General features: G+C 41.4%; 1 protein-coding gene across 4 annotated transcripts in view; it reads right to left on the reverse strand.

Annotated features, from left to right (window-relative positions):
* The window catches only part of fbxo18 (F-box DNA helicase 1), a 51,876-nt gene that overhangs the window by 9,762 nt on the left and 14,745 nt on the right, over positions 1-27,369 (reverse strand). Inside the window, exons 7-19 of one of the 4 annotated variants that reach the window (XR_006315124.1) lie at positions 24,870-24,971; positions 23,682-23,779; positions 20,146-20,314; positions 15,518-15,737; positions 13,409-13,496; positions 11,325-11,411; positions 10,651-10,787; positions 9,633-9,732; positions 9,222-9,340; positions 9,003-9,078; positions 6,215-6,412; positions 4,635-4,914; positions 4,458-4,548 (exon numbers count right to left, since the gene is read on the reverse strand). Coding sequence is in view for 3 of the 4 variants with exons in the window: in XM_043714059.1 (XP_043569994.1) it covers positions 4,423-4,548; positions 6,215-6,412; positions 9,003-9,078; positions 9,222-9,340; positions 9,633-9,732; positions 10,651-10,787; positions 11,325-11,411; positions 13,409-13,496; positions 15,518-15,737; positions 20,146-20,314; positions 23,682-23,779; positions 24,870-24,971 (1,520 nt within the window). In the remaining variant the exon portion in view is untranslated. Of the gene's footprint in view, positions 1-4,422; positions 4,549-4,634; positions 4,915-6,214; positions 6,413-9,002; positions 9,079-9,221; positions 9,341-9,632; positions 9,733-10,650; positions 10,788-11,324; positions 11,412-13,408; positions 13,497-15,517; positions 15,738-20,145; positions 20,315-23,681; positions 23,780-24,869; positions 24,972-27,369 lie in introns of those variants that run through there. The other 3 variants (XM_043714059.1, XM_043714061.1, XM_043714060.1) reach the window with 3 other exon arrangements.

Here is a 27,369-nt window from a genome sequence, read left to right on the forward strand (position 1 = left end):
TTCTTCCAGCCAGCCAACTCTTAATCCAAACCTCCAACTCACCCTCCATGCCATACCTCCGTATTTTTTGCAGTAGTCTACCGTGGGGAACCTTATCAAACGCCTTACTACAATCCATATACACCACCTCTACTGCTTTCCCCTCGTCCACCTCCTTAGTCACCTTCTCAAAGAATTCAATAAGGTTTGTGAGGCACGACCTGCCCTTCACAAAACCATGCTGACTATCCTTGATCACATTATTCCTATCCAGATGTTCATAAATCCTATCTCTTACAATTCTCTCTAAGACTTTGCCCACAACAGAAGTGAGACTCACCGGCCTATAGTTACGGACGTACCCAGCTATCAGTATAATAACTTATATACCTAGCTATCGCTGTATGTGTAGATACCTATATACCCAACTATCGGCATACGTATAGATACTTATATACCCAGCTATTGGTATATGGATAGATACTTATATACACAGCTATCAGTATATGGATAGATACTTATATGCCCAGCTATCAGCAGATGTAGATACTTATATATCCAGCTATCAGCATATGTAGATACTTATATACCCAGCTCTCGGTATATGTATAGATACTTATATACCCAGCTCTCGGTATATGTATAGATACTTATATACCCAGCGATCGTTATATGTATAGATACTTATATACCCAGCGATCGGTATATGTAGATATTTATATACCCAGCTATTGGTCTATGTAGATACTTACATACCCAGCTATTGCTGTATGTATAGACACGTATATACCCAGATATCAGCATATTTATAGATACTGACATACCCAGATATCGGTGTATGTAGATACTTATATACCCAGATATCAGCGTATGTATGGATACTGATGTACCCAGCTATCAGTATAATAACTTATATACCTAGCTATCGCTGTACATATAGATACCTATATACCCAACTATCGGCATATGTATAGATACTTATATACCCAGCTATCGGTATATATATAGATACTTATATACCCAGCTATCGCTGTATGTATAGATACTTATATACCCAGCTATCGGTCTATGTAGATACTTATATACCCTGCTATCACTGTATGTATAGACACGTATATACCCAGATATAAGCATATGTATAGATACTTATATACCCAGCTATCAGTATATGTAGATACTTATATACCCAGCCATTGGTCTATATACGCAGATATAAGCATATGTATAGATACTTATATACATATATGGCCTGAGCCAAGTTGCATAGAAACGAGGAGCATAAGTAGGCCATTCAGCCCTTCAAGCCTGCTCCATCATTCAACAACTTTTAGATTAGATTAGATTACTTACAGTGTGGAAACAGACCCTTCGGCCCAACATGTCCACACTGACCCTCCGAAGAGCAACCCACCCAGACCCCTTCCCCTACATTTACCCCTTTACCTAACACTATGGGCAATTTAGCATGGCCAATTCACCTAACCTGCAGATTTTTGGACTGTGGGAGGAAATCGGCACACCCGGAGGAAACCCACGCAGTCACGGAAAGAATGTGCAAACTCCACACAGATAGTTACCTGAGGTGGGAATTGAACCCGGGTATCTGGTGCTGCAAAGCAGCAGTGCTAACCACTGTGCCACCCAAACTTAACTGTACTCTTGTACTTGAGTACATGTGACAATGAACCTATATAATACTAATTTAATGCCATATTCCCACTTTCTTCCCACACCCCCGATGCCTTTAAAATCTAAAATGTTTTTCTCTCTTTGTCTTTCTTGAATATATTCAAGGACTTGGTCTCCACAGCCTTCTGTGGGAGAGAATTCCACTCTGAGTAAAGAAATGTTTCCTAAATGGTCTGCATGGTATTCTGAGACTGTGAGCCCTGGTTCTCGATTCCCCAACCACAGGAAACATCCTCTCTGCAGCTAGCATCTAGCCTGCTCAGCCCTGCTACAAGTTGATAGGGTCAATCAGATCCCTCTCATCATTTTAAACTTTTGTAAAAACAGACCCAGTTAAACCATTCTCTCCTCAAAGGAACGCGCCTGCCATTCCTAGCTGAACTGAGACAGTTAGCATGGAAGGGGGTTCTCAGCTCCAATGTGAGGCAAAATGAATCAATTACCATAATTCTATTAGCTTTAAAACAGTGATGGAAAGGAATAGACCAGATCTAAAAGTTGAAATTCTAAATTAGTGGAAGGCTAATTTTGATGATATTAAGTGAGAACTTTCAAAAGTTGAATGGGAGCAGATATTCACGGGTAAAGGGACGGCTGGAAAATGGGAAGCCTTCAGAAATAAGATAACAAGACTCCAGAGAAAGTATATTCCTGTTAGGCTGAAAGGGAAGGCTGGTAGGTATAGGAAATGCTGGATGACTACAGAAATTGGGGGTTTGGTTAGACAGGATAGATTGAGTGAATCCTTGGAAGAGTATAAAGGAAGTAGGAGTATACTTAAGAGGGAAATCAGGAGGGCAAAAAGGGGACATGAGATAGCTTTGGCAAATAGGGTTAAGGAGAATCCAAAGTGTTTTTACAAATACATTAAGGACAAAAAGGTAACTAAGGAGAGAATAGGGTCCCTCAAAGATCAGCAAGGCGGCCTTTGTGTGGAGCCAGAGGAAATTGTGGGGGAGATATTAACGAGTATTTTGAATCAGTGTTTACTATGGAGAAGGATATGGAAGATACAGAATGTGGGGAGAAAGATGGTGACATCTTGAAAAATGTTCATATTACAGAGGAGGAAGTGTTGGATGTTTTTATCTGGATAAATCCCCAGACCCTGATCAGGTGTACCCTAGAGCTCTGTGGGAAGCTAGGGAAGTGATTGCTGGGCCCCTTGCTGAGATATTTGCCACTATTTAAGAAAGGTGGTAAGGAAAAGCCAGGGAACTAAAGACCGTTGAACCTGACATCAGTGGTGGGCAAGTTGTTGGAGGGAATCCTGAGGGTCAGGATGTATATGTATTTGGAAAGGCAAGGACTGTTTAGGGATAGTTAACATGGCTTTATGCGTGGGAAATCATGTCTCACAAACTTGATTGAGTTTTTTGAAGAAGTAACAAAGAGGATTGATGAGGGCAGAGCCGTGGATGTGATCTATATGGACTTCAGTAAGGCGTTCAACAAGGTTCCCCATTAGAGACTGGTTAGCAAGGTTAGATCTCACGGAATACAGGGAGAACTAGCCATTTGGATCTAGAACTGGCTCAAAGGTAGAAGACAGAGGGTGGTGGTGAAGGGTTGTTTTTCAGACTGGAGGCCTGTGACCAGTGGAGTGCCACAAGGATCGCTGCTGGGTCCACTACTTTTTGTCATTTTTATAAATGATGTGGATGTGAGCATAAGAGGTACAGTTAGTAAGTTTGCAGATGACATCAAAATTGGAGGTGTAGGGGACAGTGAAGAGAGTTAGCTCAGATTACAACAGGATCTTGACCAGATGGGCCAATGGGCTGAGGAGTGGCAGACGGAGTTTAAATCAGATAAATGCGAGGTGCTGCACTTTGGGAAATCAAATCTTAGCAGGACATATACACTTATTGGTAAGGTCCTAGGGTGTGTTGCTGAACAAAGAGACCTTGGAGGGTAGGTTCATAGCTCCTTGAAAGTGGAGTCGCAGGGAGATAGGATAGTGAAGAAGGCGTTTGGTATGCTTTCCTTTGTTGGTCAGAGTATTGAATACAGAAGTTGGGAGGTCATGTTGCGGCTGTACAGGACATTGGTTAGGCCACTTTTGGAATATTGTGTGCAATTCTGGTCTCCTTCCTATTGGAAGGATGTTGTGAAACTTGAAAGGGTTCTGAAAAGATTTACAAGTATATTGACAGGGTCAGAGGATTTGAGCTACAGGGAGAGGCTGAATAGGCTGGGACAGTTTTCCCTGGAGCTGAGGGGTGACTTGATAGAGGTTTATAAAATCATGAGAGGCATGAATAGGGGAAACAGACAAGGTCTTTTCCCTGGAGTGGGGGAGTCCAGAACTAGAGGGCATAGGTTTAGGGTGAGAGAGGAAAGATACAAAAGAGACCTAAGGGGCAACTTTTTCACACAGAGGGTGGTACGTATATGGAATATGCTGCCAGAGGAAGTGGCGGAGGCTGGTGCAATTACAACATTTAAAAGGCATCTGGATGGGTATATGAATAGGAAAGGTTTGGAGGGATTTGGGCCAAGTGCTGGCAAATGGGACTACATTAAGTTAAGATATCTGGTCGGCATGGACGAGTTGGACCGAAAGGTCTGTTTCCATGCTGTATATCTCTATGACTCTATGTGGTTGATGCTTAACTTCCTTCTGGGCAATTAGTGATGGGTAATAAATGACCCTGACATCTGCTAATGAATAAACAAAAGAGTACAGCATCTATAACACAGAGTGTATAATGTCAGCAGAAGTGGGAGAAAACAGGTGAAAAAGGTACTTACCCAGTCTGAACCCCAAAAGCATGTGACGATTGTGACGATAGCCTGAAACTTTCACAAGGTCATTGTTTATCTGTACAGTGTCAAACTCATATCCCTTCGCTTTACATGCAGTTCCCAGAACAACATCTGTAAAAGATTGAAAGGAACAAGTGAAATGCTCAAATGAAATAATCCCTTTGAACTCAAGGTAGAAAATCAGAGGGAAAACTCACCAAATGTAGGAGTGGGAGGACATCATTTTGCCTCTCAAGCCTGATCTGCCATAAGATCCCAACCATTCCATGACCAAATTCCATGATGCCACACATCCCTCAACACTAGTGGTTAACAAAACTCTGCCAGTCTCAGGTTTAAAGTCAACAATCATCCTGGTATCTACAGTTGAGTTCAGACGACTGAGTCACACATCAGATTGTATCACGATCATGTGGAGAGAGATCATTCTGTTCCTTTTGTCTGAGCCAACACACTAAATGAGCGTCTCAGTTAGTCCTAACAATAAAAAACAGAAATTACTGGAAAAGCTCAGCAGGCCTGGCAGCATCTGTGCAGACACATCAGAGTAAATGTTTCAGGTCGAGTGACCCTTTCTCAGAACTGATGGCAGCTAGGAAAATGTCGGTTTATATGCAGTGCCATGTGTAGTGAGCATCTCACTTATTGCCACTCTCCTGTCCTCTTCCTCTAACTCCAAACATTCTTTCTTTTGAAGTAACTATTCAGCCATCTCTTTAACGCCTCAACAGAACCTGCATCTGAACACTGCCAGGCAGTGCACCTCAGGTCCAACCCACTCACCTCATGAAAAAGTTTCTCCTTTTGTAAGTGATATGGCTCTTCTATCATTTCAGAATTGTCTCACGAGCTCACGTTTATAACGCCTTCATTCAAAATATGAATGAATAAAAAAAAACACAGATATATCCACATACATAAACACATTCCACACAAAGTGACTGAGGAAGTGACAAGAGAAAAACAACATCTGAAACGGAGGTCTCCAGACTAAATATTTATTGTCCCAATCACCAAACAGTTCTCTTCTATTCATTTACCAATTGTTAAACCAGTTGAGGCAATGGTAATGTAACCTGCCTTTGGGGCAACTGGTGTGATCAAATGCAATGCAAGCCCCTGCCTTTCCCACTCAGTGATTTCGGCTCACATCACCCCCACTGTACATTCATCTTTTGACACGCCCTTGATGCAGCAATGTTGCCTTCAAACCTAAAAGACAATCCCCATCAGGACAAATCAACAACGCCCAACTTTCACTCATTTATATCACCCTCCTCCAAGCCAGAAGATTGTAAGTTCAAGTCCCAATTCAGGGCTTGAGCATTAAAATCAAAGCTGAGACAGCAGCTCCAGAACTGAGGGAATGCTGTACTCTCAGCACCACCATCTCTCTGATGAGATCTGCAAACCAAAACCTAGCCTCTCCTTTCAAATCGATGAAAATCTCCGCTCTCAGTTTTTAAAAATTAAACCAAGATGTTTGGTACCTGTGCAGATAGGAATTAAACAACTGGTCAACTGTTTCTCCAACAAAGTTTGTGCACAGAAAGATGCATTTTTAAATGACTTTATGTTGACTCACAATCTGAACGCTCAACTACCCAAACAATGAACTGAACAGAATTGCTTGAAACGCTCAAGAACTCAGCTCTGTCTGCTCTCTCTGCTGGACACTCAAGCTAGGAGGTAAAGAAATTTAGGAGGAAAATGAAAAGAACATAGTAAAGAAGAACAAGACAAAGTGTTGTTGAGGAGGAGAAAATAATTTTGTTACCTGCAAATGCCAAGTCATCAACTGAACAGCTGGTGATTTTCTCGATCAGTGCAGGAAGCCCTAGACCGTACTTCTCCACCAGCGCAATCCTCTCTCCCAACTCCTTGTCTTCAGCTTCAACTGCATAATCTTTCAATCCACGCAAACCACCTTTATGTTCAAATATTCTGATAAATGGATCGCGGATTACCAGATCTTCTATTAACAAAAAACAAGAAGCACATCTTAAATCATGAAGCTGCATCATTAGGAAAAACTGGGGAAGACCTGCCAGCTTACAAATGACAATAGTTTTCTTTTTAGAAAGAAAGCCAAACATCTATATTCACTACAATGTCAACACTTCATGCAAATAAATATTATCCATGTAAAAACATCACAGAGCTCAGAGGATCAGATGGACCTGAGTGTGCAAGTCCACAGATCCTTGAAGGACAGGTAGGGAAGGTGGTTAAGATGCCATATTGAATATCTGCTTTTATTAGTCAATGCACTGAATTGAGGAGCAAGGAGGTTATGATGGAGCTGGTATAACATAAGTTAGCTACAACTGGAGTACTCTGAGCAGTTCTGATTGCCATCCTATATGAAGGATGTGATTGCACTGGACAGAGTGCAGAAAAGAGTCAACAGGATGTTGCCTGGGCTGGAGCAATTCAGCTATGAAAGAGAAAGACAAGATGGGATGGAGTAGTTTTCTTAGAGTGGAGAAGGCTGAGGGGATCCTACTTGATGGTCACACGATAGGGAAGACTATGGCCTAGACTATTAATCCAGAATGTTCTGGATTAATCAGTTAATGTTCTGGGGGAACTGGTGGAATTTGGAATCCAATAATAATCTGGAATTAAGACAACTACTGATGACCTTGAAATCATTGTCAATTGTCGGAAAAACTCATCACATTCACTTATGTCCTTCAGGGAAGGAAATCTGCCATCCTTCCCTGGTCTGGCCGACCTGTGACTCCAGACCCACAGCAATGTGGTTGACTCTCAACTGCCCTCTGCCCTAGCAAGTACTCAGTTCAAAGGCAACTGGGCAAGAAATGTTGGCTAGCCAGTGACACCCATGTCCCACAACTGAATAAGAGAAAAAAGTTAAAAGGAGCACAGGAAGGGTAAAACATTTTTTCTCCCAAGGAGTCAATAACCAGGGGCACAGTTTTAAAGGTAAGAGGTAGGAGATGAAGAGGGAATTAGTGGAAGGTCTTTTCCACATAGAGGGTGCTGGATATATGAAACTAACTGCATAAAAAGGAAAATAATGCAAGAACCCTAAAGATATTTTAAGAAGTATTTAGATGAGCATTTGAAATCCATAGCACATAAGGCTACAGGCCACGTACTAGGAAATTGAATTAGAACAGATGGACGTTGGATGACCAGTACAGACACAATGAGCCAAAAGACCTTTTGCTGTGCTGTCAAAACTCTAAATGAACATTAAACTCATGAGTCGTCCCTCTTTGACATCAGTCTCTGGAATGCTTATATATTTATTTTAATGTTCTTCCCTATTTTGCACAATTTGAACACATTTTGTGGAAGAAGAATTTCTGCTTGATTTCCCTTTTTATTCCCAATTTTTCATTCTTGTCCCTTGTATTTCAGAGTGAGAGAGAGAGCTAGAGTCAGAGTGAGTGCAACTACACCTGCAATTAAACAAAGACTTATGCAATTTCCAGGTAGAAAATTCAGAAGCCAAACAGTACTCTAACAAATAAGAACGAAACAGGAAATGCTGGATAACCTCAGCAGGTCTGGCAGAGAGAGAGGAGCAGAGTTTAATATTTCAAGTCCAATGATTCTTCATCAGAACATTTCTAATGACGGGTCACTGGACTCAAAACATTAACTCTGCTTCCCCTCCACATATGCTGCCAGACCTGCTGAGTTTCTCCAGCATTTCAGACTTCCAGCATCCAATTCTTTATTTTTACTCCAACAAACAGTATCTGATGGAGTCCTCGTACAGTAAAATGCAGAGGCCTCTCTTTTCTGTTTTGATTAAACATTCGAAAAGAATTTCTATGGGTTCCAAGGTGAAAGCAGGAGGATTTTTATTCATTCACGGGATAAGGGTGTTGTTCAGAGGCAGAACACCAAGGGAAGGAATGTAATGGTGTGTGTTATTGACCAGACCCCCTCAAAATATATTAAGATGATAACCTAAACCATAACTTTATCGTAGTTTAAAGGCAAGTGCCAGGCATTGCATTCCAGATGTAATTCCATTGGTCAAATGGCCAGATTTAAAACAAAACACACTTTGTGCATACCCTATAGTTAAAATGCAACAAAAGAAAGAAGAAATTGGAATAACTTAACTCTACTGGAAAACTTAACAGAATAATGGATTATTTAATACTAAACAGTAACTGTTCCAATATAGAGCATTCCATAAACACACCCCTGGCAAAGTAAAATAGATTGTCTCATAGGCAATTCTCTAGTCCAGGAGAATAAGCATCATGAGAAAACTCAGAAGGAAAGAGAGAGTAGCAGGAGGAGATATAATGCAGCTTTTACACCCAGCTTTAAGACCCTAGAAACTAGAACTAAAAATCCTGGCTCTGTGGGAGCTTGACCCCACCCATTTAGGCTGCTTCTATTGTTCCAATCTTAGGGTAAAAAAAAACCAAAGGCCTCACAAGCTGTTTAGTTAGTGGGCTTTAAAGTGGGCATGCCTGATCTCAAATCTTCTTTCATTTAAAAACAAGATAAAATGCACCTCCTAAAGTCATAGTATTTCCACAGGTGATAATATGTCCAAAAGGTAAACTCACTAGTTGCTTGTTTCTTTTCCAGAATCATAAGCATCCAAATGTCCAGAATTATGTTCATTCCAAATTTATCAAGCCCCTAAGGAGAGAGAGGAATTAAAGAATTCAGAGTGCTGTGGGATAAAACAGATGAAACAAAGGGCACTTTGTTAAAAAAGTAGCTTGCATGTTTAGAGCTGTACTTTAAAACCCTCAAACTGTAACAAATACCAGGGTACTCACTCCGATGATGTATATTTTGCTTGGCTTTTCTCTTGTAACAATGCACACAGCCTCATCAAAAACTGCAGCATTGGTCCTGCACAGAACAGCCATCTGCCCAGCTTCATTGTCAATATTGCCTGTCACAAGGAATTAATGACATTATTGTTGATACAGATCAGAAGTAGTTTCAAACTTATTGCAAATAGAGAATTTGTGCTGACCTTATTCAGGTCATGTGATTGGAAGGTTGCAAGTAGCAATGCTAAAGCGAAGAGCTAACAAAACCAAATGGAGATAAACAGTTTCAATAAAATCTAAGTTCTCATAATCCTCCTGCCCCCAGTAATCCACCCAGTCCTGGCTGCCAGACTATTCTTACCCTAACCTCAACACATATACAAAAAATAAAAACATGTTCTTCCTCATTACCGTCTTGCTTTCCACCAACCAAAGTCTTGTCTTTGACCTGTTTGTACACTTCCAATATTGTTGCTGCAACATAAGCAATTTTGGGTCCAAATCTGAAACTCTGCAAGTACAGAAAGAAACATCAACTGTCACATCATACCTTCAAATATTGTGGTCATCAAGTAGCAAGTCAGGCACAGATAAAAATAGATTCATGTTTCATTTAGAATACTGGAGTTATATTGGCAGGAGTAGACCACTTGGCCCTTCAAGACTGCTCTGTCATTCAACCTGATCTTGCCTGATCATCTAACTCAGTCCCTTGTTCCTGCTTTCTCCCTCTTTGATCCCTTTAACCTCAATAGCTATACCTAACTCCTTGTTGAAAACATTCAATGTTTCAGCCTCAATTGCTTTCTGTGACAGATAATTCCACAGACGCACCAGTCACCAAGGATGAAATTTCTTCTCATCTCCCAGTCCTAAATGGCCTACTCTACATCCTTACTCTTTGACCCCTAATTCTGAACACTCCAGATATGCTGTGGTTCTGTTCGCCGAGCTGGAAGTTTTTGTTGCAAACGTTTCGTCCCCTATCTAGGTGACATCCTCAGTGTTTCAGCTGTCTGCTGTAGTGGCCGGTATATTGGGTTCAGGTCGATGTGTTTGTTGATGGAGTTTGTGGATGAGTGCCATGCTTCTAGGAATTCCCTGGCTGTTCTTTGTTATCCCTAGTAGCCACACACGCAGACGACAAGCAACATGAATTCGACTGGGACAACACTACCATTATAGGGCAAGCCAAACAAAGAACAGATCAAATCTTCTCACAAACTTTGAACTCCAGATATTGGGGAACATCCTTCTTGCATTTACTCTCTGGTTCTGGAATATAACTTTGATACAGGGCAGCCAAAGGCCATATCAATGGATAGCTCCATAGTTCTCACAAAGGAGTTTGGCTGTGGCTTTTGTGATTTTTTTCATGTGATCTGAAACAGGTATCATGGATGACACCTGGAAGAAAGTGAAGCCTTACCTGTGTTAGTCTGAACAGATGTGAACGGTGTGCTTTAAGTAGACCATCCACAGTACCCTCAAATTCACTGATCTGCTGGTGTGGATCACCCACAAGAAACTTGCCACATTGCTGAGAGAGTACAATGTCCATGATGACTAGATAAAAGAGGATAATCACAGGAAAAAGGTAAAGACGTGTTGCGAGAGGAACAGATTAACCAAAATGAACTGCAATGGCTTTTGGACATCTCTTACCACAGGCTGCAGCTCAGTCTTGTGTGGTTTGCAGTAAGAAATGCTTTGGGTGAAAGCGGGTCCATTGGTTCCCCTTAGCGTGAACATGACATTACATTTAAACCTCAGGAACAGGATGCAGCTCACCAAACAACCGAATGGTTCAGGGTCCATGATAATTCACATAAATGTGTAAGAGCACTTTGCTTTCTTAGACCAGAGGGTCCACCACCCTCCCATCAGCCTTGCAGATTGTAAAGTGTAGAGAGACCATATGGAACGCAATAAACTGCAGCAGAATGTAACTTCCCTCCGACGTTCATACAATTCTTTATCCAACATGTCTTGTACAATTACTAAATATCTACACGTTCAACTTTACTGGATCTGTCTTTCAATCACATTTAGTGTTTGAATGGTCCACTCCAGTTGGAAAAGAACAGCGAGTAACTAACCCACCTGGGCTACAATCTTCAGCTTCATCTAAAAGGATGACGTCAAACTGTGACAGCCTTGGCTTGCTGAGTTGCCAAAGCTTTAGATATCCTTTTAAAGAAGAAACAAAAAAATCTTAAGTCTAACAACCTGCAAGTAGTCCTGCAGTGTGACAGAAATAGTTTTCTTACTCAAAGAAAAACTGCCTTTCCTGTCAAACTCAGAATATTTTTGGCAATGGTGGCTGCCATTACTATGGGGCCAGATTCCAAGGCTCAAGAGATTATGGGTTTGACTTCCACTTGAACCATATTTCACATGGACTTAGCCATGCTGCTTTTGTCTATTTTTTTTCCAAATCATTTTTTTTTTAATTGGATTGATGACCAAACTAGATTGCCACTTGAATCCTGTGCATAGTGTCTAAATGATAGATTTTACTGTTGTGGAATGTATAAAGCGCTTGATTGGCTTGTATTTGTTATTTCTCCATATTATCCGAAGAATGCAAGTAACTATTCTCCCTTTCCCTCAAGTTCATTTCCAAGATTTTCTTGCATGATGTCAGTGTTCACCATAAGGCCAGCATTTACAGCCTGTCACTATATGTCTCTGAGAAAGTTTCAATACTATTTTTCCTTTCAAACCTACACAGCTCAACCATATTTCTTGAAAAACTATTTTACATCAAGTCATTGGCAGAAATTGTTACCCCACATTATCTAATGACATATTCCTGACATGTCCTTTACCATAATCTTTTCCTGAATTTTCCAAATCTATTGCTCTCTCCGCAGGGAATTCAGACACATAATGGATGGATTAAAGGGTCAAATCTTGAAAAACATAATTTTAAAAAGTGATAGCAACATCATTCAGTAAGACACTTGCTTTATTTAGATTTACAGAATCCCTTGTGTGTGGAAGCAGGCCATTCAGTCCATCAAGTCCACACCTTTCCTCCAAAGAGAACCCACCAGACAACCCCACCCTACCCTATCCCTGTCAGCCTGCATTTCCCATTGCTAACCTACCTAGCCTGCACTTCTCTGGGCACCATGGGCAATTTAGCATGGCCAATCCATTTGGCCTGCACATCTTTGGACTGTGGGAGGAAACCCACGCAGACGTGGGGAGAATGTGCAAACTCCACGCCAGTCACCCAAGGGTTGAATTGAACCCGTGTCCCTGGGGCTGTGAGGCAGTAGTGCTAACCACTGAGCCACCGTGCCGCCTTCTGGTCAAAGGGCAAAGGGATTGGTACAATGGAATAATGGGAATGACATTAGTTAGTAATCCAAAGGCATTTCAGAGATATACATGTTCAAATACCACCTCTATAGTTGGGGAAAGTTCCAGTTAATTAATTAGAAATAGAATGTTCATCTCATACCAAAGGTAACAATGCTGGATGTAAAAATCCATTTGATTCACTAATTTCCTTTCAGAGAAAGAAATCTGTGCCTGGGACTCTGGTTCGATTCCAGCCGCGGGTGACTGTCTGTGTGGAGTTTGCAAATTCTCCCAGTGTCTGCATGGGTTTCCTCTGGGTGCTCCAGTTTCCTCCCACAATCCAAAGATGTGCAGGTAAGGTGAACTGGTCATGCTAAATTGCCCATAATATTCAGGGATGTGTAAGTTAGGTGCATTAGTCAGTAGTAAAGGTAGAGTAATAGGGTAAGGGGATGGGTCTGGGTAGGTTACTCTTCGGAGGGTCAGTGTGGATTGGCTGGGCCGAATGTCCTGTTTCCACACTATAGGGAACCTATGAAAACCCATCTATGGCATAATCTTGATGCCTGACCCAAAGCACAGCCAGCTGTTCAACTGTATCTGCCTCAGTATTTCACACAAGGAACAATTAGGGATAATCAGTAAATGTTGGCCTTGCCAGCAATGCGCACATTCCAAGATTACATATTTTAAAGCAAGTATAACTCTTTAGAAATCAAAAGCATCAGAGAGTCTGCTGTAAGATTTTGTTTGGGCACTTGCAAACTTCAATCCTGGGGTGGGTGGGGTTTGGGGGGTGGTGGGGAGCTAAAGAAATGGGAAACTCAGCTTCAATTCAATTGGAACAATGAACTATCACCAAACTGTAACTTCACCATCACGAGTCATGAAGTAACCATTCTCCTTAGTTTCCCCCAGATTCACCATCTTTTCCCAAATCTGCTTTGTGTCTTCAATTAGTTGCTGAAATGAAGAACACAATAGTAATTAATTCGAGGAAGTTTTGTTTTAAAAATGTGATGGAAGAATGAATTGCACACAGTAACTTCATTCAGGGAGACAGCATGCAGTGAATTTCTTATGCAAGAGCTATCAATTCACACTGAAAATACACTTTTGATGAGGAACTGGGTGGTTTATTATAGCAGATTGTTGGCAATAACCTCATCTTTAGATTAGATTAGATTACTTTACAGTGTGGAAACAGGCCCTTCGGCCCAACAAGTCCACACCGACCCGCCGAAGCGAAACCCACCCATACCCCTACCTTTACCCGTTTAACCTAACACTACGGGCAATTTAGCATGGCCAATTCACCTGACCCGCACATCTTTGGACTGTGGGAGGAAACCGGAGCACCCGGAGGAAACCCACACAGACACGGGGAGAATGTGCAAACTCCACACAGTCAGTCGCCTGAGTCGGGAATTGAACCCGGGTCTACAGGCGCTGTGAGGCAGCAGTGCTAACCACTGGGCCACCGTGCCGCCCACAAATCTTTAACACAAGGTGGGTGGAAAAAACCTACACAAGCTTTTCACTACCTGGTAAGCACCAGAGTAAAAGTCCGGCTAATTCACGGAGTCCATCCAACACACCGACAGTACAGAAAGCTTCTGAAACAGGCAACGGGGCATGCATAGAAACAACAGGATCGCTCTCCTTTTAAATGTAACTGAGTAGAATTTGTAAGCATTCATTGTATTGAATACATTCATTAGAGTTTAGAAGAATGAGGGGTGGGGGTGTGAAATCTCATCAAAACCTATATCATTCTAACAGGTATAGAAAAGGTGAACGCAAGGAGGACGTTCCTGATGACTGGACAGTTGCAGAACCAGGCGTCACACTCTAAAGATACAGGGTAAACCAGTTAAGACTGAGATGAGGAGAAATTTCTTTACCCAGAGAATGGTGAGCCTGTGGAGGCCAAAACACTGAATGTTGTCAAGGAGAAATTAGATCTTTCTTCAGCTAAAGGCATCATAAGGTATGGGGTAAAAGCAGGAACAGGTTATGGAGTTGGATGAACAACCATGATCATACTGAATGGTAGAATAGGCTTGAAGGGGCAAATGGCCTACTCTTGCTCCTATTTCCTAAGTTACTACGATACAAATCTTGAATGTAGGTGTTTCACTGTGGCTGGGAATGCTAATTAGAAGGAAATTCTCAAGTACACTACCTGGTTTGTGCTGGTTTAGTTGACCTCAGCAAGTGCTATTGGAGGTACAACTGACTTTGGGATCAATGGGTTAGAGAGAGGGAGGAAACTAATCAGTTGGGTAGTCTGGTACAAGTGACCAAGGACAGGATTGGACCTGGCTGTGTACACTATAAAGATTTACTTTTAGGACATGAACAACTCCAGGCAGCCTGCATTTATTGTCCATCGAATTTATTCCTGTAAACAGCTAATCAAGGGAAGGAGAAGAAAACATTTTGCACCCACATTCAGAGACCTTTGGAAGTCTTTGCAGTAGTTAAGTACTTTGCAGAAGTGATCACTATTGTAAACATATGAAACACAGCAATCAATTAAGACACAGCAAGATCCCACAATCAAACAATGAGGTAATGGCCAGGTAATCTGTTTTAGTTACATTGTTTTGAGGATAAATATGGATCAGGAAATCAGGGAGAACTCTTCCATGAAACAGTGGGATTTTCCTGCTTTTCATCAACCTTCATTTGAAAGTGGACACCTTCTACAGTGCGACACTCCTGTGATGGACTGAAATGTCACTCTTGATTTCTGAGCTTAGTTCTCTGCAGTAGGGCTTGAATGTTTGATCTTTTGACTCAGAGGCGAGACTGCCATCACCAGAACTAACACATAAAAGACAGCAGCAAAAATGAGGCCATTCAGCCCATTGTGTTTGGCATCTTGTAACTTTAACTCAGCAAGGTTCAGTAAATTCAGTATATATGGAGAAACACAGAGTACAATAGAGAAATATTTTAGATACAATTTGTAGAGTCACCTGATTCGCTTGATGTTTCACTGGCCTCATACCTCCAGACAAGCCCTTATAGTGTTCTGGTAAATGTGATATGGTGACAGTCTCATCCGTAGATAAGAAGAATGTGCAGAGGCTCTGACAGATTAACTTTGCTCTAAAAAAGCTGCCGCGTGCTTCAGGAAGCTTAAAAATGGCAAAAGGCTGCAGATCATAAACCATTAGCTTCCTCTTGCGCTGGTACCTAGTGGAAAAGTCAAGGTTTCAACTAAATCTTTTTTACAACTATCATAAAACATTTTTAAACAGCTTCAAATCAATAAAACAATTATTCCAATAAAACCTCTATGGTCTTTTTGTTTTCTCCCCTGAAGATCCTGGCGTTTGAGAGGCATGGTTTCAAAGCATCATCATTTCACCAGAGTGCCCATTCATTTGCAAATGTAGATGGTGATCAGTGATGAGCTATTTAACCATCCCAATTCTCTTATCTCCTAATGTCCCCTTCAACATACACACCTTTCAATGGGAGTCACTGGCTAGTAATCTTCAGTAGCATCTAAAAAGCTGAGAAACACTGACAACCACAAAGTAAATAAATAGGGGTTTATTCTTTTGATTTGGAGAATTGTGTAAAGAGGGGGGTTGGTTAGCTCAGTTGGTTGGACAGCTGGTTTGCGATGCAGAGCGATACTAACAGCATGGGTCCAATTCTTGCACCGACTAGGGTTTCCATGAAAGACTCTCCTTCTTGACATTTGACCTTGGCTGAGGCTCAGTAACCCTCAGGTTAAACCACGACCAGTCATCTCTCTCTAATGAGAGACCAGCCCTCTGGTCTGATAAGACCATGGTGACTTTGCCTTTTCTTTTAGTGTAAAGACTATATATTTTTATTCTTTTGCACTGAAATGGGAAATGGACTTTTAAAAGCCAACGATTTGTGAAGGATTGCTGTACTTTTTAAAATCAAGTCACTTGGCAATCATTGTTAATGATGTTTACGTAGTTGTTAATTCCAGCGGAGGAGGGAGTTCTACTTATAGGCAGGCTGGAGCCAAAGTGTATACAAATGAAACTTTGGCTAGCAACAAATAGCTAATTGGTCTCTGATGTAATGGCCAATCATTGATAAAAGCATTCCAACAAATGTATAAGAGGCTCCCTGGTAGCAGAACAGCTTGTGGTGCGATTAATTATTGAGAAGTCATTGGAGGGATGAGTGGGGCATTTCTTACTGCTGTAAAAATGAACATCCCAAGGCTGAAGGCCCATTTATTTAACCGCTCATCACTTGCTGTTAGCTCTGGTTTTATACTCAATAAGTCCGATATTCACGTACGAATTCATCCACCTATGCCTCCTACAACTGGAGAAGGAAGGTCATGGAACAGCATTCTAATAAATCATCTCAGCAAAGCCTGAGTATATGAACCACTGAACTACCTGCCCCATCTCTCTCTCTTTGCCCATAAAACGCATGTTTTTTTTCCTGTCTGAGTCTGTCTGTATGTGCGTTCAGGGTACGTTTACAAGGGTGTCAGAGTTCTAACTAGTCACGTTATATGCCATAGATTCATAATTGTTTACTTGTAGCTACAGTCTATCTTATTTGTTATAAATAATAATTATTGTCAAGTACAGAAACTTGGTTTGTGTTTTCTGTCAACCTGGGTCTAAAAGACCAGTAAGTTGGGGAAGTCTGTGCAGTTTCATAAAACCTCTAGTTTTTTGTGATGACTGTGGGAATAGCAGGACTCAATTTTCAGCACACTACCCCAGGTGAGGCATAACAGGAGCTTCCCCATTTTGGTACCAAATTTCACATTCCATCTGCCTGTATGGGGGCATCTCCAATAACACTCAAGAAGCTTAACACCATCCAGAACAAAGCAGCCCACATTTACAAACACTCATTCCCTCCACCACTAACACGCAGTAGCAGCAGTGAGTACCATCCACAAGATCCACTGCTGGAATTCACCAAAGATCCTTAAACAGCACCTTCCAAACCAATGACTATCTCCATCTAGGAAGTTAAGGGCAGCAAATACTTGGGAACACCACTACCTGCAGGTTCCCCTCCAAGACATTCACTATCCTAATTTAGAAATGCAATTGTTGGTCCTACATTGTCGCTGAGTCAAAACCCTGGAATTCCCTCCCTAAGGGCACTGTGGGTCTACCTACAGCATACTGACTGCAGCAGTTCAAGAAGGCAGCTCACCCCCACCTTCTCAAAGGCAGCTAGGGACGGGCAATAAATGATGGCCCAACCAGCGATGCCCATGTCCAATAAGTGAATATTAAAAAAAAATTCAAAATGCAGGTGATGAAAGAGCATTCTGCAATAACAAAACAATGTCCCTTAACATCTACCTTGTCTTAGATCACCACTTATTGCAATAGCATACTATTCCCAGTTCCATAAGCAATGGTTCTCAGAGCTGCCAGGTTCCTTTTGGATAGCATCTTGGCACATCCTCAGGATATCCAAATTGCTTCACAACCCATACCAAGTAAATCAACAAACTGTTCATCAGTTTGACCTTATTGATTGAATGATAGGAGTGGGCATTGGGTGATACTGGTCTAGTCATTGGTAGAACTCCTTAACGCATCTTTGAATAATGCTACAGGCCATTTGGCACTCACTATTGTGATCTCATTCATCTCACCTGAAAGATTCTCCTGTAATAATATGGGTCTCCATCAAAAATGCACTGGACTGATAGTGTAATACATAGAAGAAGTCTAAAGATACAGGATAGGCCATTTAGGAATGAGACGAACGGAAATGTCTTCACCGAGAGAGTGGTAAGGCTGTGGAATCCACTGCCCCAGAAAGTGGTTGAGGCCAAAACATTGAGTGCTTTCAAGGAGGAGTTAGATATTGTTCCTGGACTAAAGGGATCAAAAGGTATGCGACAAAACCAGTACTGAGGTGGATGATCAGTCATAGACATATTGAATGGCAATGTAGGCTCAGTGAGCTGAATGGCCAATTCCTGTAGCTATAGACCCATACAGTATAGAGACAGGCCCTTCAGCCCACCATGTTTATGCTGACCAACAAAAACCAAACTACAATAATCCCATTTACCTGCACTTGAACCCTTGGCCACTATACCCTGGTATTTTAAGTGCTTGGCAAGATGTCCTTGAACGTTGCTAGAGGGCATGTCTCCATCATCCTCTCAGGCAGCCCATTCCATATTTCTACCACCCTCTGGATGAAAACAATTCATTCTCACGCCTCCTCTAAACCGCTTGCTCCTCACCTCAAGTCCACTGGTCTTAGACATGTCTGCCATGGGGAAGAGATTCTTACAATCTATAATGTCTAGATCCCTCAATTGTTTATACCTCAATCAGATCATCCCTCAGCCTCCTCTGCTCCTAGGAAAACAAACCGAGCTTATCCAGACTGTCCTCGTAATGGAGAACTTTCCATCCCAGGCAACAGCCTAGTGGATCTCCTCTGCACCCTCTCTAGTGCAATCACATCCTTCCAATAGTGTAGTGACCAGAACTACACACAATATTCCAGTGGCCTAACCAATGTTTTATCAAGTTGTAACAAGATTTTCTTGCTCCTATATTCTACACCCTGGCTAATGAAGGCCAATATCCTGCATGTCTTCTTCCCCACCCTGTCTACCCCTGATGACACTTTCAGGCATCTATGGACTTGTATAACAAGGTCTCTTTGTTCCTTAGTATACCCTAGGGACTACCCTTTATGCCCTTCCCTTATTAGACCTCCCAAGACATATCACCTAGCACTTGTCAAATTAGAATCCATCTGCCAATGCTCTGCCTAATTTACCAGTTGTTAAATATCAGACTGTAGCCTGAGACCATTCCCTTCACTGTCAACAATTCACCAATTTTCCTGTCATCGTGTTTGAATCGGTTTTCAAAGTTGGTCATGGTTGCTATTTAGGCCTGTAACTGGCCGGTGCAGCAGTCACAGCAATTGTCCACATTGAATCAGCGTTGGCTAAGGCTCCAATTGTCCGCATTGAATCAGCGTTGGCTAAGGCTCCAATTGTTCACATTGAATCAGGGTTGGTTAAAGTCCCAATTGTTCACATTGGATCAGCATCAGCTAAGGCTCCAATCATCCGCATTGGATCAGCATCGGCTAAGGCTCCAACTGTCCACATTGGATCGGCATTGGCTCAGGCTCCAAGCAAATTCTTTGCTCCTATAAGTCAGTTTGCACCATCTAAGGAACTTCCTTCTCTACAAATTAACAAAAACTCTTTACTACATTTGTTGACCTTTTATTACAAAACTCCAATAGCCGAGATGGACTAAGATTTACCCAGAAATTTTGCTGACGCTGTCATAAACATGGATTGCAGTGTTTGGAAGGAACAGATTATAAAGGATTACATAGATGCCTGAAAGTGTCACAATGGAAAGATACACAATGATGTAACTTTAATTGTATTTGGTAATTATTGATGGGTCATTTTCAATGTAAATGCATAGCCTTACAAAATGGAGCAAATGCTTTGCATTTAACAGCAACAATGTTACATTTTGAATCATTCTCTTACAGGAACAGAAGACAAATTCCTCTCTGAAAAGGGTGGAAAATTGGAATTGGACACATACCCGCTTTCAACTCACTTTCTACTTACTTGTAGCCTATATGCTGATAGGCCATTGCATGTATGGTTGTACATTCCACATTTGGGGGCAAAATGCGTTTAGTCTCCATTTGAACTGGCTTAGTGGAAATGACGTACAAAAATCGTAGGTGAGATCTCCTCCGTGCATATTCAATCAACGTAGTAGTTTTACCTGTACCTTGAATAGGAGAAGAAATAATCAAATTAATTAAAATAATAAGAGTTTGATCTGGATCTGGCATGGTAAAAATGCCCAGCTTTTCACCAAACTTGGGCTGGAAAGCTATACTTGGCAACGCAGCAATTCGGTTTCCAGCTTTAATAAACCAAATGTGAGAACTTGACACATTTCCTCTCCCTCTATCGGCTGCTCATTTGCAGTTCTCATTCTACAATTTCTAGACAGCTCTTTGCTCCATATGGCTCAGCTCCTTAGTATGAATCCCATATCTTACAGTGCAAGATTTATAGTTGTAAGATTTCATGCTGTTCAAATATTTAGAGATTGATTGTCAAGTTAGGCTAATAAACTGATTATTTCCCATCCTTAGAGAAAACATCAAAGCTTCACCCCTTTGACACCAAACGTTTCTACATCTTTTCCAAGTTTCTGTAATTACACTCTTCCTCAAATCCCAAGCATTTGAAGTTATTCTTTGTTCCTCCAAATCCTATGAAAAAAATGGACCCACAATCCAATACATAACATGATATCGAACCCTGCGGATTGGTTTACAGAGGTTAAATTAGCTGGTCTTAAGTCACGTTGCAGATGGAACAAAATTCACTGATGTTAGCATCTCTTGGACAAAATGGAAGAGACATAAGAAAGTAAAACAAAACTTCCAGCCACGGAATCACACAGCCCCCTACCAGAAATACACCACAGCGTTTCAGTTTCAAGGTTCAGAATGGAATGTCATTGGAATCAAACAGACCACCAACGCTCACTATCCAATCAGGAAGATTGCATGACTTGAGTGGTGGCCAATCCGAAATATATAACCGTAGAACAGTGAGTTAATGTCTCAGGAAATGCTTTTTCCCTTGACAGAATTTTTTGTTTTAAACTGGTCTCCTGAAGTTCCTTTCGCTTGTATTGTTATTTCCACAGTTATAATAATTGAGTTCATTGTTTCTTCATCACCACTGAGGAAGCTGTTCAGAAGAATTCACAATAACTTATAAACATTTTTAAAAGTGTTGCCAAGTATTGAAATGATAGGATCAAAAGGAGTTGTGAATGTACAGCAAAAATATCAGCGTCACATGATTAATCCTGGTAATAATGTGAAGCTTCAGTTGTTTGATTTGAATTGATTTGGTTTATTATTGTCACATGTACCTTATTACAGTAAAGTTTTGTTTTTGCGTGAAGTATAGGCAGATCATACACAAAGTTCGTGGGATGATAGACAGAGCGAGAAATACAAGTTACGGCTGCAGAGAAGGTGCACAAAAAGCAAGATCAACATTAGATTTGAAATTTCAGAGATTCGGTCAGAAATCTAATAACAGCGGGGAAGAAGCTGTTCTTGAACTTTTTGGTCCATATGTATTTTCTTCCTTATGGAAGAGATTGGAAGAGATTATAACTGGAGTGGGAGGGGTCTTTTTTGATGTTGGCTGCTTTTCCGAGGCAATGGAGTCCAAAGATGGAAGGCTGGCTTATGTGATGGACTGGGCTGTTTTCACAACTCTATAGTTTCTTACAGCCCTGGACAGAGCAGTTGCCATATCAACCTATAATGCATCCGAGTAGATGCTTTCTATGGTGTATCTATCAAAGTTGGTGGGAGTCCTTTTGGGGTTGCTGCATTTCCTTAGCCACCTGAGGAAGTAGAGGCATTGTTGTGCCTTCTTGACCATTGAATCAATGTGGGTGTCCAGGACAGATTGTTGGTAATTGTCACTCCTAGGAACTTGACACTCTTGACCATTGCCATCTCAGCTCCATTGATGTGGGTAGGGATGTGCCCTCCACCTTGCTTCCTAAAGCTCTTTAGTTTTGCTGACATTAAGGCAAAGATTGTTATCTTTACACCTCGCCACCAAGCACTCGATCTCTTTGCTGTATTCTGTCTAATCATTGTTTGAGATCCAGTTTAGAACGGCAGTGTCGTCAACAAACTTGCCGACGGTGTTAGGACGAAATTTGGCCACACAGCCATGCTAAGTGACAGAGGACATTCTAAAGCTAGAAGGGATCTACAATAGGAGAGAAGGTCTTATGGTGAAGTGCATAGTGTCTCTATCCCACACGAAGACTCAATGGCCAAGAAAGATGCTGTTTTTCGCCAGCAGTATCTCTTCCAGAGAGAACTAAAACACCCCTCAAGACCTAAAATAAATGGCAAACTAAAACCTCACTATTAACTTTAATTTCAGAGCAAATACAAATTCCCTAAACTCAGTGTCAGCAGATTTTGCTGGATTTCTTATGGAGTGTTTAATAATTCAGCCTCTACTCTACAGACTGACTTGCTGGATTGTGCCGTCTCCCTGTGTGTCAATACACTCCTGTTGTCAGGCAGCTGGACACAGTTTTTCCTCCTCTACATTTTCATCAAATGAATTCCTCACTACTCTTACTTTTTAAATTGTAAAACTTCATTAAAATGCATATAATCACAAACTGATTTCTAGACATCTTGTCACCAAGAAATCCCAAGACCTCTAAAGCCATGATGCCCCTTTTGTAACACACAAAATACAATAGTATAAATTAAATGTAAAATTAGACTAATCATAGCTCCAAATGATGTAAAAGTGAATGTTGCCCCTGTAACATGGATTCTTTAAATGAATCATAACACACCTTATCATCACAGCATGAGGAAATTCCCAGAAGGCAAATAGAGGGGAGAACAGAGTACCAGAAGAGACAACATTAGTAGCAAAGAGAAAGACAAAGACAAAGGGGGCAGAGAAAGAAGAGGATGAGGAAAGAGAGGGGAAAAAGAAATGAGAAAAAGGCAAAAGAAAAAGGTTCAGGGAATGGCAAAGGAAAGGAATTGTAAGAAGGTGTCTTTTTTATAAAATTCATGGGGCATGAGCATTACAAGTTGGGCCAACATTTATTACACGTCGCTAATTGTCCTGGAACTTAGATGCTTTGCCAGGCCACTACAGAGAACAGTTAAGAGTCAGCCACATTGCTGTGGGTCTGGAGTCATGTGTAGGTCAGGTCAGGTCAGGTCAGACCAGGCAAGGATGGCAGATTCCTTCCATAAAGGACATTAGTGAACCAGAAGGGCTTTTATAATAATTAACAGTGGTCACATGCTTGCCATTAGGCTAGCTTTGAACTTCTGTTTTCATTTAACTGAATTCAGATTTCACCATTTGCCGTGGTGGATTTGAACTCATGATCCCACAACATTAGAATGTGGGATTCTGGGTTACTAGTTCAGTAATATTAATATTATAAATCCACTTCTCCATAAATGGGTGAGAATCGGTGATATTGATTTAAACACAAGAAAACCACCACCCTCTCACATTAGCTACCCCACTGCAGGCTATCCTGCTGATTTTTAGCAAACCTGCAAATCCTCTTATTTCAATCACGAGTCCCGGAGCAGATTCCTGTCGCAGTATTTGCTGCTGTTCTGGAGACAGTTTTATGTTGCGTATATCAAGCCTTTTTTCACAAAAAAGAAAAGAAAAGAAAATCAATGTTGTCCCTGTACTGGAGAGGATTTTTTAAATAATCAAGTGAAACGCACAAGATATGTTACTTGCTTTTAACCCCACATTTTGAATAAATTCTAATAATAACTTTTAAGTTATTGATGAATGCATGGCTGTTTCAGGTCCTGGTAGAGGGCAGTAGGATAGGTGCTTAAGATCAGAGTAATAACATTACAGCTTACTGTCATTGTGATTTAACATTGAGGGAGAGAGAGAGAGAGCGAGGAAAGCTTGAATACCAGATAGTTCTGCGATGGGTTTGTATTGAAGGCTAATTTCAATGGTTTAGCTTTTCCCAGTATTGAGACAGAGGTAATTTCTTCTCATTGAGTACTGGATAATGACAAACAGCACAACAACAGACAGCAGAAGATTTGAGAGAGAGAGAGAAAGAATGAGAGAGATGCTGGTGATGAACAATCAATGTACACCAACAGCAGGAGGAGAATTCTAGCTCCACTACGTTTCTTCAGCTCAGTGACAACCATCAAATCCACCATTGCCCAAGTTTACAAGAAGCGGTATTTAAGAGGTTGTAATTGAATTAAGACAAGATTCTTTCACAAGTGAGGAACCAGAGTTTAATCAGGAAGTAACTGGATTCACACATGGAAGAGAAACCGGAATCAGAATAATACATTTCTAATTACACACCTGTGGAGCAAGTGGGACTTGGACCCAGGCGTCTTGTTCCTGAAGTAGGGATACCACCAATGCATTTTTTTCTGTAAATCAACCTGTCCAGGGATATGACAGCACATCTCTGAATTAGGTGGTAATCAAACCCAGGCTCAGAGGCAGGGACACTACCACTGTGACACAAGAGTCCTTCAGAATAACAATTACAGCTGCAAGTAAATCCAGCTCATCACCAGAACAAATAGACAGATACCAAGTGGATGTGCCAATGGCCTATTCCTGTTCCAATCTCATATGTTCCCAAATTCCCTTTATCCATTTCATAGGCAATAGCTTTTTCCAAATTTCACAGATCTTCTGGGAATATAATTTGACTTATTTAAAATTAACCAAAAGTTCACCTGCCAAGGTCTTGAATTGAACAAAGATGCTTCATGGATTTTCTGCAGATGTTGGTTGGATTCTCCATTAAATAAAGTGTGTAGAGCAAATTGTAATGAAGCCTGAAACAGTCATTGAGAAAGGAAAATTGTTTACTACAAAAGTTAACTTTAATATGAGAAAAACTATTTCCCAGGTGACAAGATTAGATGCTATGCTCTTCAAGGCTGGGAATGTTAATTTAAGCTTCCAGCATTGAGGAATTCCCACAGCAAGTACAACAGATTAAGCAGAAAAGGTGTTGCTGGAACAGCGCAGCAGGTCAGACAGCATCCAAGGAACAGGAGAATCGACGTTTCAGGCATAAGCCCTTCTTCAGGACTTATGCCCGAAACGTCGATTCTCCTGTTCCTTGGATGCTGTCTGACCTGCTGCGCTGTTTCAGCAACACATTTTCAGCTCTGATCTCCAGCATCTGCAGACCTCACTTTCTCCTCCAACAGATTAAGCAATATGGTAAATCATTCTCTTACTCAGTGTCAGCACTGTTGTAGCAATATGACCATTAACTGACTTCAGTCTGTCATTCTGTTGGCAACTTTAGTACCAGATTAAGCTCAGGAACACACAGTTCATTCCCCTGGAAGAAACTACAAGGAGCTCTACCTCGGTATCCTGGAACAAGTCATGACATCGACATTTTTGCTCACAAGGGAGTGCAAGATTGGCAAATGCATATTACTGCTCCCTCCTTGAAACAGCTGCATTTACAGACAAGACATTTGAAAGTCCGCCAAATAATATGGATGGGTTTTTAAAAGAGTAGAAAATACTGGAAACACTCAGCAGTTCTGGCAGCAGCTTCAGAAAGAGAAACAGAGTTAATGTGGTTAGTCCACAACCCTTCGTCAGAACTGAGGAAGTTTGTAGATTTATGAGATTTAAGCAAGAGAAAGGAGAAAGAAATCCTCTTGTCCTCCACTCTCACTTCCATAAGCCCTGCCCCGAGCGGTTTTTACTTTCCATAGATTCAAGCCAAAACTGTTCCATAATTTATTCAGATTTCCATCCTCTACCATATTTTGGGCAGGTCTTTGAAGGGGTCCCGTAAAATAACTGGTGTTTCTTCCCGCAAGGCCAAACAACCAGATTGCATATCCATTTTTCATCAGGGACTGATGAAAATGGGTATTCCTTGTTTTCACTGCCTGGCCTGAGTCAACAATATGAGACACTTAGTTGCTGAAACACAAGTAATGCCATTTTCTCCATCTCCCATGCGAACAATGGACAGAGTCAAACAAACACAGAGAATGCTGGAGAAACTCAGCAGGCCTGGTAGCATCTGTGGAAAGAGAAACAGAGTTAATGTTTTAAGTTCTGTGACCCATCATCAGAACAAGCAGCAGCTAGGAAAAGGTGTACTGCCAACTGGTTGCAGACTAGGCAACCACTTTGCAGAACATCTACATTCTGTCCGCAAAAGTGACCCTCAGCTTTTTGCCTTCCTTTTCAACACAACACCGTGTTACCTGGCCATCAGCCCTGTCTTGGGCTTGCCACAGTAAAGCCCCAGCACAAGCTGGAAGAACAGCATCTCATTTTCCACTAGGGATCCCTACAACCTTCTGGACTCAATATGGAGTTCAACAACTTTCTCCCATGTCCTTACCCCAACTCTCACACACCAGGTCTTGGCATCACATGAAGTGCTACCACTTACCACCCATTGTCAGCGAGTCATGGTCCCCATTAGCAGCTATTAATCCCCCCCAAGCTGACCTTTACCCACTCCTTTGTCTGCCCAATTGTGTTTTTTCTCTCCCTGGGCTCCATCTGCACCTACTGATTACTCCTTCCACACTCACCATCCCCCACCCCTGCCCCATCTTCAGCATACATTAGAACCTCGATTAATAAAACAAGACAGGTGGGGCATATTTTGTTCGGATAATTGATCGATTGGATAATCGATCTGATTGTAAACAATCAGTGGTAATTTATGAGCGCTAGTTATCTGAACATTTCTCTGTCATCCAGCAATGTATGCCATAATGCCGTTTAACTGAATGCTGAGTTGCCTAATACCATTTTTAACAGGACCTTGAGATCTTTTTCGGATTATCCAAAATTTGGATAATCGACATTTGGATAATCAAGGTTGTACCGTACATACCAACCTTTTTCTACCTCCAATCAGTTCTAAAGAAAGTTGTGAACCAAAATGTTAATTCTGCGTTTGCTCCACAGATACTGCTGAACCTGCTGGGTTTTTCCAGGAAGAGAAGCTAGAAATGTGAAAACGAGTTTTTTTTTCATTTATTCACAGGATGAGGGCACCACTGGCTTGGCCAGCGTTTATTGCCCATCCCTAACTGGCCAAAGGGCAGTTGAGAGTCAACCACATTGCTGTAGGTCTGGAGTCACACGCAGGCCAGCCTGGGTAAGGATGGCAGTTTACTTCCCTAAAGGACATTAGTGAACAAAATGGGTTCCCCCGACTATCAACATTAGACTCTT

This window comes from Chiloscyllium plagiosum, chromosome 23 (assembly GCF_004010195.1).
Source record: "Chiloscyllium plagiosum isolate BGI_BamShark_2017 chromosome 23, ASM401019v2, whole genome shotgun sequence".
In the NCBI taxonomy this organism is placed as follows: Eukaryota; Metazoa; Chordata; class Chondrichthyes; order Orectolobiformes; family Hemiscylliidae; genus Chiloscyllium; species Chiloscyllium plagiosum.